An 11,677-nucleotide genomic window follows, 5' to 3' on the forward strand; every position below is an offset into this window, starting at 1 on the left:
CGCACGCACACACACACACACACACACACACACACACACACACACACACACACACGCGCGCGCGCCTCTATATGTCATTACTCCTACACTTCCTAAGACTTTGATGACATTAAAGGCAAAGGTGACGTTGGCGCTGTTCTCTGGCATCGCTTGTTATCTTCCAGTTTTGAAGGAACCGAGGGCTCAGAAACAGTGGAGACATCGTCCGTGTAATACCCTTTAACTGTCATTTGCAAAAGAGATCAATGCCACCAATAGTATAACCATTAGAAAACATTTTCTGCCTGCCTGCCATCGATTATGCACATTAGTTTAAATCTGTGTGTGTGTGTGTGTGTGTGTGTGTGTGTGTGTGTGTGTGTGTGTGTCTCTACCTGCAGGTAGCTATGTGCAAGTCTTAAATGAATGTGTTTGTGCGTGTGTGTGTGTGTGTGTGCGTGTGTGCGTGTGTATGTGTGTGTGCATGTGTGTGTGTGTGCTTGTGTATGTGTGTGCTTGTGTATGTGTGTGTGTGTGTCTACATGCATGTAGCTAGGAATGCATGTCTTAATTGAATGCGTCTGTGTTTGTGTGTGTGTGTGTGTATGTGTGTGTGTGTGTGTGTGTGTGTTTGCGTGCATGTGCATGTATGTGTGTGTATGTGTGTATGTATGTGTGTGTGTGTGTGTGTGTGTGTGTGTGTGTGTGTTTATGTGCATGTATGTGTGTGTGTGTGTGTGTGTGTGTGTGTGTGTGTGTGTGTCTACATGCAGGTAGCTATAAGTGCGTGTCTTAAATTAATGTGTTTGTGTGTGTGTGCCTGTGTGTCTACATACAGGTACCTATGAGTGCATGGCCTAAATGAATGTATTTATGTGTGTGTGTGTGTGTGTGTGTGTGTCTGTGTGTCTACATGCAGGTAGCTATGAGTGCAATTCTTAAATGAATGTATTTATGTGTGTGTGTGTGTGTGTGTGTGTGTGTGTGTGTGTGTGTGTGTGTGTGTGTGTGTCTACATGCAGGTAGCTATGAATGCATGTCTTAATTGAATGTGTCTGTGTGTGTGTGTGTGTGTGTGTGTGTGTGTGTGTGGGTGTGTGTGTGTGTGTGTGTGTTTGCGTGCGTGTGTGTGTGTGTGTGTGTGTGTGTGTGTGTGTGTGTGTGTGTGTGTGTGTGTGTGTGTGTGTGTGTGTGTGTGCATGTGTGGGCGTGTGCTTGTGCGTACCTTCTATACACAGTGAGAGTAATGACCTCAGAGCTAAATCCCCTTGATAAGGATCAGAGCTGCAGCCCGGCGGCAGGAGACTGAGGAGACCGCAAGTTTAGCTTCTTACCTGTCTAGCAGCCAGCCTCCGCCTCCACCTCCACCTCCACCTCCGTCACCTCAGTGTCATTTAATTCACATGGAACCGGGACGGTTTACGCAATGGCTATGGTTGAGTCGGGAAAAGTCATTTTTTAATGTAGTCACATTGTTTGCATGTACTGTGTATTGGCTTGTAACAGCTTTGTAAGGTGTTTAGTTTCCTGTCATCCCATATGAAAAAATAAATCATATGTTATACTATTATGTTATTTATGGTTCAAATATGATGAACATACAAAAATGGTTCCCATTTTCCTGCATGATGATGGCCACTTTATATTATGTTAGAGCACATAATATAAATATAATGTATAAAAGTGTTCATAGATGAAACATGCCATAGACAACTCTATTTATTGCCCTCACACAGTATACACTGTACTAACTATGATCTTATTCTACTTTTTGGGTTTGTAGAATATACCTTTTTGGAGACTGAAGTTGTATACATTCCAGACTTTGGATTATTTTTTGGATTAACGTGCATAAAGTTTTTAATTCTTATTTTCTAATATTTAAATTTCCTAACCTTTTTTACAACTTTCTCTGGAACTTTTTAGAGACTGAATCTTTAAATCTTTGATTCTTTTCGATTTTTTTTCTTTGTCCGTGGTCCGTCCTCTGTAGATAGTAGAAGTAGATGATAACCCCTCGTAAAATGAAGTTCAGACAAACTGAACATCTTGAAGTAGACCAGACTTTTATATAAGATAGGCTGCATTCTTCCATAGTGCAGTAATGGAGTAACGAGAATTCCCCTTTGTGTACCGTTATAAATTCATGGAACATGTATAAATCAGGTGAATTCCTATAATAAACACTGCCACTGGTCTGGTTATGAAGCGGCACCTCCCTCCACCTCGTCAATGCCTCACGCTGCTCCTCCCCTCTGACCGCTCAGCGCTACAACTGATCCCACGACATGTGACGGAGCTTAGATGCTGAGTCAAGATGTCTGCCGAGCTCTTCACCTACGCTCCTCCTCCTCCGTCAAAGGTTCTGACGCAGCTTCAACACATCGCCAAAAGAAAAAAGCCTTTGCAAATGACTTACTGCAATGAAATAACTTAGCAGTAGCAGTAAGGAGGGTCACATTTACATGAAGGCTGTTGAGAGAACTTTATAACAGGCTGTTTAAAGATATGAGCTGGTCCTGCATAAGAACAAAGTTATATAACAGGGGTGGAAGACAGGGGAACGGGACTAATGTGCGTGCGTGCGTGCTTGCGTGCGTGCGTGCGTGCGTGCGTGCGTGTGTGTGTGTGTGTGTGTGCGTGTGCGTGCGTGTGTGTGTGTGTGTGTGTGTGTGTGTGCGTTCTTCCTGAAATGTCCACATTAAGACATTAACCTTAAAACTCTGTGTCGTTCTCCCAAACAGAAAGGAGTCAAATGTGTGTAAACACTGAAGCTGCACTCTTAATGTTAGAGTTCAAAGGTCAAGGTGTAATGTTTTTGGTTTTTTGTTTGTTTGTTTGGGCTTTTTTTTGGGGGGGGGGGGGGGGGGGGGGTTTGTGCGACCGACCTCGTCCATTCTGCTGCTCCTCCTGCTGTGCGACACGGAGTGAACCTGCCAAGGCAACGGCTGCGACACCATGTAAGGCATCGGCTCCGGTTCCCGGCCGAACCTCACACTGATCTGGAGTGAGAGATCAAGGAGCGCGATTAGAAGCGTGCACGGCAGTGTGTGTGTGTGTGTGTGCGTGTGAGGTGTGTGTGTGTGTTCAGAGAGATAGAGAGAGGAGGAAGGAAGGAAAGAGACAGAACTGGCTTTTATACTGAAGGTCACCTAGCAGGGTCAAGGTCAAACTTTTGATGCCTTTCACATTTCAGTCATATCTCTGTATCACTTATAATGCTTTAAATGTATAAGGTTTTCAAGTGTTTTTTTAATGCATTATTTTGTTATTTTAAGTGTCTTTGGAGAAGTGCTTTACAAATCAAATATATTTGTATTAAAATTATTAGTCCTTGAAAGTTTTTCCCTCCAACAGCAACAACATGTTTTTTTTATCAGAGAGAATTAAATGTCAATATTTGAAATGTGCCATGTAATATTGAAACATTTCTTTCAAATACTTATTTACACGCTGCCGATCTGACGATCGCAGCAATTCCTTCTACGGCGGTGCCGTACGATTAAGAAAAAAATAATTAATTCACGACCGAATAATTTCACCTGTGTATTGCGACCCATAATGAATATAAATGATCTCACCGACTCCACGGCTCTGACCATCATGTACATGGCTGTAAGCATGGTGATCAACATCTCGACAGCTAGTCCTGCAGCCGCTCTACCGTCCCTTATGTTTCTCCTCTGTCTTCTACCGTGTCCTCGGTCCCGCTGCCGGAGAGAGAATCCAGATAAAACGCCCCTCAGGGATTCAGCCGAGGCGGAGCCGCTCAGGGAAAGGACCGTCTGCACAGTGTCCGCGGCATCGTCGGGCAGACAGACGCACGCCCGCACTCCCACTCTCTGACATGACACGGTAAGACCGCTAAAGAGCTTTGTGGTACGGAAATAGCGAGGCGGTAATCTTTCCCACCCACCCCCCCTCGGCTCGACAAACACTTTATCCCTCAGGTGTGACTTCACCTCCGGGGAACTTCTGGAAGATCACATTCAGACCTCGCACAGGAGGCCGAGGAGCAGGGCCGGCAGCAGTCACGCCACAGGGGTCGAACCGCTCACCAAGCGGTGTTTGTTTTCTCCTGATGATAAAAGCTGTCCACCCCTGCATTTAAGTGTTTAAGTGTTGTTGATAATATCAAAACAATCTCTCCATGGATCCATTTTAAAGCAATCAGAAACAGTATACCTGCTTTTAACTCATCCAAGAGCTGTGAATTATGCGTTGAATCTATTGAAAAGGGCCCGATACTATTATGAGAATGTCTTGGAGTAGTTCAAGGCAAATCATTTGAGACCATTAATCAGGAGAAAAATTTTGCTGAAGAATGATTGCACTTAATTAATGACCCAAAACTTAAATGGATTTTTTTTTTTTCCAAAATATTTAGATTTTTAATTATTTTTATTACATGCATTTTGCTTGTCTGCTTTTTTCTTCTGTTAATTGTTCTCATCTTTTATTAATATTATTTGTATTGTTATTATTCATGTTATTATTGATGTTTTTATTATCATCATCATCATCGTCAGTATTATCATTCTTACTTCTTATTTAGTTCCATTAATGTAAAGCACTTTGAGTTGCATTATATAAGTTATTATGATTAGTGTGTTTGTGAAATCAGATAACGCAGAGATAAATCTCTGGCGATGCGTCGCGCAGACCGTCGTGCGTCACCGTCTGCGGCCGCAACTCGGTAATGTGGTCTCGGTAATGTGGCATACGTGCTCTACTGACCTCTGCGGCGCGAGGAGCCGACTCTGCTTCCGTCAACAAGAACCAGCTTTGGGTCAAACCCCTCAAAGTATTTGTAGGCTTGTCCCTGATACCATTTCTTTTCCACTCCGTTTGACTTCTCCTACGGGCCCTGATGTGTGTTACGCACCTGGCACGTCAGCCTGGGAGGGCGTCGCCGTCTGTGACGGCACGAGTGACGAGTGATGAGTTTTGTATGTGAGGTCTTGTCCCCGAGGAATGTTTCTGAGCATGCATATATATAAAAAGCCGAGGCGGAGACGGAGGCAGACGAAAAAGCCGACCGGGAGTAAAATGTGACGGCTTCGCGCTTTTGTATGCGGACGGAGCATAGGTAAGGACCTTTATTTCTTAACCGTGATGTATTGAAGGAACAAGAGCTCCATTGCGTGAAGGTGAAGCTGAAATTTGTTTTGATAAAATATGCATACAGTATGTCTTTAATCAAACATGATTAGTCATATCAGGTACAGACAGCCAAGGATGTTTTACAACTTCACTATTGTGCAGAAAAGTTTGACATATTTGTAATATGCCTCCTAGTGTATACAGCACATCCCCTGTAACACTGTGCATCCAGTACAGAGGTTTTATATGTATGTTTTTTGTGTAAAATCTCTTTTTTAATATTTAAAAAAAAAAATCATTTAAATGCTAAACTACTTGGAAGTTTGTGATCAGGATATAGGCAGAGGAACCTGTTTTTTATTTTTATTTTTTTGAGGCGGGGCGGTCCCCAGCCAGAAACTGCACTGCCAGCGGACCGTAAACCAGATTTCTGTCTAAAAAATGGGTTTTGTTGTGGTAGAAAGGAAAATGAAACCCGGAGGTGACAAACGTTCCGGTGAAGCTTTTACAAAAAGATAAAGGAACAGGACAATGGGGCTTCCTGTGGACTTTCCACACTGAGTAATCCCCTTTAAGAGACAAAGCAGATCTCATCACATGAGTTGAACAATAGAACTATTATTTTTTTATCAAGTGTAGAATACCTAGTTTGTTAGATTCATGATTTCTCTGCGATGGTTTTCAATTAAAATGCATAGATTTGACATGTTATGAATAAGGTGGTTTTAGCAAGGCCTGAACAATTAATATTGTGTTATTTGACTTTTTTTTTATGTTTTTCAATCTGATGAATTATGTTGACAGGAGAAGAAGCGGAAACAGTCAAGAGGCCTCATCATGCCAGCCAAACTTCTCAAGAGGCTGAGCAGCAGCAGAAAGAGTATGTTTTTTTTTTTTAATTCAAAAATTGCTTTTTTTTTTCAGTTTGGAAAATCACTTTTATATATTTGTGTTTAATTTTGCGATTGTATAATAGCTTTATCTGGTAATTTTGCATGTTATTGACATTATGAATTTGAATTTTATCTTAAATGGGGATATAACTGTATTCATAAAGCAATGTCTCTCTGAATTATTTATATTTTTATATTTATATTTTGATATCAGGATGTATGATAGGTTGCATTTACATGGTACTCATGGTAACTCATAGTTAATTGGCTAAATTGTTTAATGAAAGATTGTCTTTTCCCCATACATCCCTGTGTATATATATATATATATATAAAAGAATGCCCCTATAGAACAAATGGAGAAATTAATGATTGATGTCATCTTTGGTCCAAACCTCCCGCAGACAAAAGCCAGGCAGAGATTCTGCATGAACTGGGCCTTGAGGCAGATTGGATCAAACCACTGGAACTATCCTCCATGCTTGACATTAGCACTTGGAGCCTTGAGAACCAAGCTCCTCTGTTGCCCAAGCATCTCCCTCGAGCTTTCCTCCAGCGCCTTTGGTTGCTCAGTCCTGAATCTCGAAGTACCCGCTGCATGATTCCATGTGATGATGAGAGAAACTCCAAAGCAAAGGAAAAGGTGGTCAATGGACCTAAAGAAGAGTCTGTGTGTGCTGTTAACCCTCTTGATCTCATTACAGTTGTCTATACGTGTGCCAACAGCTTCCTTCAGCAAGAGATTACAGTGCGTATGGCGCAGTGCCAATTTGCTGTGCCCCTAGTCCTTCCCGCCATGAATCCAAAACAGCCCAGCTGCTTTCTCCTTTGGCCTTTGAGAAGCCTTGTGAGCCAATGGCAGCTTCATTTGGACGCTAAAGATCAATGGTTCGTAGAGGGTGACATGGCCAGCACGGAAATGCCAATGGTCTCGTGTGTGAAGCTTGGACACTGTGGTATCTCCAAGTCACGGGTTCTGAACCACCTCATGACAAGATCCAAATCCAAGAGTGAAGTGTTCACTCACCGGGGAATGGATGGAGGACATCTTCATCGGAGACTCTCCAATGGTTTGGTAGAGCTGGGATGGTGTCTCCCCACGGGAGACCATGACAAAGATGTTTTCCCTGTGCCTGTGGTGATCTCTAACCTAAGAGGTGATGCAGCCGCACATGATAAATGCCTCAGCTTTCTGTGCAGAGCCTCATCGGCCGTGGTCGTGTTCTGTGGAACTCTACAGGAAAGGGACAAACGTTTTCTCGCTTCTTTGAAGGGCAAGGCAAACAAGCTTATCCTAATTGACCTCTCACACCCTGTGGACGAGGACAACGATTTAAAGGCTGTGTGGTTTGTTTCTCAGAATCTGGAAGAAGAGGTCGGCCTTCCTAAGGGTTCAGTTGTGGACGCGGGAGTTATCAGCGAGGTGGAGCTGGCTGATTGTATACGTGAGACCCTGAATAATCTGTTACCATATGAACTAATTCATGTGACACTTGAAGCGGCAGCAAAAGTAGCAGTGGAGGAAGGAATGAGCTTGGATGAAGGGGCCAAGTGTAATAAGGCAATGGCTACCGTAGAGAAAGTGTTGAGAGGTTTGGAGGAAGGATCAGCTCAATTCAAGGAGAAGCAGTTGCCTTTGCAGGGGGCTCCGTGGGCCAAGCTGGCAGAGCTGGAAAAAGAGGAGAGTCAACAGAGGAGAGCAAGAGAGAAAATTGACCCTATGTTACAAAAAGAAAAGACAAATCTACTTTTGGGGATGAGCAGCTACAGAATGACCGCTGCCATGAAGGTTTTCACAGACAGCCTCTACACATCAGACATAGACGAGAGAACTTACTTCCTTAACATGATGAAGCTAAGGCTTCGGGCCATGCAAGCAAAGCAACAGTACTGTCCACCAAAACCACCTACAAATCTGCAGCAGTCATGTGATGATCTTACTCAGGTGGTGAAGGATGAGAAAAATGAGAGAGACAATAATGATTTTGATGATGATGATGACCAGGACAGTTTTGTGAGGAGTTCAATAGCAGAGAAGATGAAAAGGGAGATGGACCTTTTCGAAGACCAACCATTAAATATGGGCGAAACTGAAGAGGTCTCACTCCAACAATTATTGTTTCATGAACAAGACCTTGAAAATGTTACACAGCTGCAAACAACTGTGGAAAAGCAGGTGGATTTTGCCTTCTATGATGGAGCGGCCGAAAGCCAAACATTGAAGACAGACATGTCAAATAGCCATGTTGAACAAACTGGAACTGGGCAAGAGATCATAAGCCCCCTAGATGAAAAGCAGGTGGACACGGATCCATTGGCTGAACAAATCCCAGAACTGAACATTTATCCAGGAAATATTGATTCCGGCTTTCACTGGGCAGAATTTGATGAACCAAAGCTGACACCAGACCTATCAGAATCAAAGGTCCCTGAAAAAAACTGCACGGACCGGTGTGCCTGCATTGAAAATAGGGTATGCTCAGTTCCCTTCAAAAAACGGAATTTAAAACTCGATCCTTCCACTATTGGCCTGGAACACTTTTTGCGTGAAATGGGGCTGATCTTTGAGCTGACCCACATTAGTCGAGTCAGTGGGAGCCACAATGTTTTGCGTCTTCCAAGTTTAGCAGCAGATTTGCTTCTGTATGGAATAGCACTTGAGATAATGGATGGAGACGCCTCTAACATCCCCATCAGCTGGCTTGGCTGTGTCTTAGCCGAGTTAAAACGTCGCCTGTCTTCAGAGGAGGTGAGGGTTCGTGTACTGACAAACATAGGTATGCATCACGCTGGCAACTCTGAGTTGCTTTGTTCATTATTTGGGGTGAATGTTCCCGGAGTAGATGGGAGGTTCACCAAAGGGATTTACTTGCTAACCCTCTGCCTTCCCGATAACCTCCGGAAAGAAATGGACTGCGATCTTCTTTTGATGATCAATGTGGAAGGCCTCTGCTCTCCAGGATTAGCCAAAGAAACAACCAGCCTCGTCCATGACAATGAGATGGCTACTGTAGCAACAGGAATAAGTGATATTTTAATTCACAACATAGCTTCAGGTGAGGGTAATGAATTTGAATCCAACCTGAATGTGGTGGTCAATGCTCTCCTACGCACTGAGGTCTGTGGCTCTACGCCCATTTGTCAATTGGTAATACAGGATGAAGAATTAAACAGCAAACTACAAGCCTTACAACTGGGCCGTGTAACAAAGATCATTCAGACACCGACTGATGGTGCCCATCCTGAAAAAAATGAGAAGGTCTTCACAGAAATAACAAGCAATTTCCCTTGTATCATAGGACCTTGGCAAAATATCCTGCTCTCTGAATCCGTTCATGAAGGGTACAGTAAGGCTGTGCTAACGGTGAAGACGGACCTGCTTGGGACATTAAGAACGTGTGCAGGCAACTCTAAAGCTGCATGGCTGCCTGAATTCATGGGACGCCTATGCGCCGTCTGGGAAGAAGTCAAAGCTCAATCTTTCTCCATTGGGCTTCAGAATTCTGAAGTCGCTGAGGCGTTCCGCATGCTGTGCACAGAGCTCTCCCTTTGGGAAAGAAAAACCATGGAACACATGGAGATCTGGTTCACGAAAGCAACAAAGAGAATCCGTTCTCATAAAGCGACGGCCTTGGAGATTGGAGTGAGGGATAAAATCCTCAGAGTGCTCAAAGATGACGCTAGGGAGGAGGTTGACATAGAGGTGACAAAAATAAGGACCCAGCTGGAGTCCTATGTAATGAAAGATGACCTCCACATAACCTACATTGAGCCCTATAGGCCAAACCTAATGGAACATTTGAAAGGATTCCAGCTGCAGGCAACTGAAGAGATGATAGAAAGGCTAGAGTCACAAAAGGAAAATCTTTGCTCGGCGACACAGCTTAGAAACTTTCAGACCTCGCTAGAAAAGCAAACGGAGTCCAAGCTGCACATGTTGACAGAGGCCAGCAAATTCAGTGACAGTCTTCTTGAAGACAAGCGGCTGGAAGAGGAGTTTGCGAATCTGTGGAGTACTGCATTGTCAAACTTTAGCTTCAGACCTTCAGAGACGGATGATATTACTGCAAGGGTGTCAGAAATTCTGCAGGAGAACCTCATCAGCCGCGGGCTCCAGAAACATTTAAATAAGCTTGAAGGTATCGAAAAGAGGAAAGATTCTGCATTTGTGGTTCACGACGAGTACTTTGGATACCGCAGCAAAATGAAATACAACAACAGGCAACAGAGATTAGAGGCTCACTACATATCATGTAAAATTATAGAGGAGTACGATCAGTTCGTGATTGGTAAATCTAGTTTGTTCGCGGATTTCTCCGACAGCTACATTAGCGAGCTGCTTGAAAATATCGAAAAGAACTTGAGAGCATCCCCTCTGGAAATCAGGTCGGCCTTTGAGGTGGATCTAAAAGTTTTCCTGTGCAGCTTTGCGTGTCAAGACTTCCAAGAAATACATGACCGCTATGCAAAGGACAGAGAGCTCCTGACCTTCATCAATGGATCCCGAAACAGACGCCTCGGGGAATTCATCTATCAATTCCGAAAGAGGGACCAGTGCCAGAGGGTAGCCAGGGCTTTCACCTCCATGGTGTTCAAGCCTACAGCTTTGGATTATATCTACAGGCCGCTGGTTAGGCGCATTACGGAAGAGATGACGGACCAGGACGCAACTGGGCAATACTCGTCACCGTGGGCCTTTAACTGCAGCCTACTTGTGGAACTCCTAGCAGAGGAAAGCTTTGAGAGCTACCTGGAATACTTGCTTTCCTATGACACTTTTGGCCTGATGAAAATCCAGGAGAGAGTGGTGGCTCACCTTTCAGAGTCAACAATCCTGAATGAGTGCAGGATACAGCGGCTTGGGGAGGTCATAGGAAAAATGGCGGCGGCAGTGAGTCAAACGGCCCGGGGCGTCAGCGGAGCGCTCAGTGACACTAAGGTATCACTGGAGAAAGTATGCCTCACCCTGGAGAAAGACGGAGACGTGAAAGTCGTTAGGGATGCTATGGATGGTCCTCTCTTCAGTATCAGCGCCGAATGGAACCGCTTTGTCAGCTGTCTATTGGACGCTCTCGGCGAGCTCCGCCTCGCTCTGATCCAAGAATTCTCCCAGAATGTCGATGTTGCGCAACTTCTCCAGACCCTTCCCATTAAGCCGCAGGAATGCCTCTTTGAGAGAGTGAGAGGCTGTGGGAAGCATTGTCCTTTCTGCAGAGCCCCCTGCGATGTAGCGGAGGTAGAGCATGAGGTGCACAGGACTCTGCTCCACCGGCCAAAAGGGATGCTGTCATACACCTGCGATGACTCCTCCTCTCTGTCTCACATCAGCTGCCCCGCAGACATGGGCAAGGACAACCAGTTCCTCAATAAGGACACAGAATGCAAATCAATGGCTTACAAGGACTACCGCACACTCTACCCAGACTGGAGCATCTCCCCTGAGGATCTAGGCGGCCAGACACCTGTTGCTTACTGGAGGTAACGTCCACACTATAGCATATACTGTTGTCAAACACAGAAATCAAAATGATGTATAAAAACTTGTATTGTATGCAAATATATGTGACGTATTGGCTATTTTGTGGAAAGCTGCAATTCAATATAGATGAATTCACAGGCATGTCATGGTGAAGTTCAATGAAGAGTTTGCAGAGGAATATGAGCAGGAGCCAGCCCATCTTCCTGTGGAGTGGAGGAGGATC

General features: G+C 44.3%; 2 protein-coding genes across 2 annotated transcripts; both read left to right on the plus strand.

The window, feature by feature from the left end:
- Positions 1-6,573: 6,573 nt before the first annotated feature.
- Positions 6,574-8,692, plus strand: LOC307234775 (up-regulator of cell proliferation-like; the record flags this gene model as incomplete). The annotated part of the gene is made up of 2 exons (XM_080006638.1): positions 6,574-7,420; positions 8,673-8,692. 2 exons carry the CDS (start codon positions 6,574-6,576, stop codon positions 8,690-8,692), a joined length of 867 nt encoding a protein of 288 aa, XP_079862764.1.
- An 848-nt stretch (positions 8,693-9,540) lies between these two features.
- Positions 9,541-11,457, plus strand: gvin1l2 (GTPase, very large interferon inducible 1-like 2; the record flags this gene model as incomplete). The annotated part of the gene is made up of 1 exon (XM_080006639.1): positions 9,541-11,457. The coding sequence occupies one exon, from the start codon at positions 9,541-9,543 to the stop codon at positions 11,455-11,457; it is 1,917 nt and encodes a 638-aa protein (XP_079862765.1).
- Positions 11,458-11,677: the final 220 nt, after the last annotated feature.

This window comes from Zeus faber (assembly GCF_960531495.2).
Source record: "Zeus faber genome assembly, chromosome: 9".
NCBI lineage: Eukaryota > Metazoa > Chordata > Actinopteri > Zeiformes > Zeidae > Zeus > Zeus faber.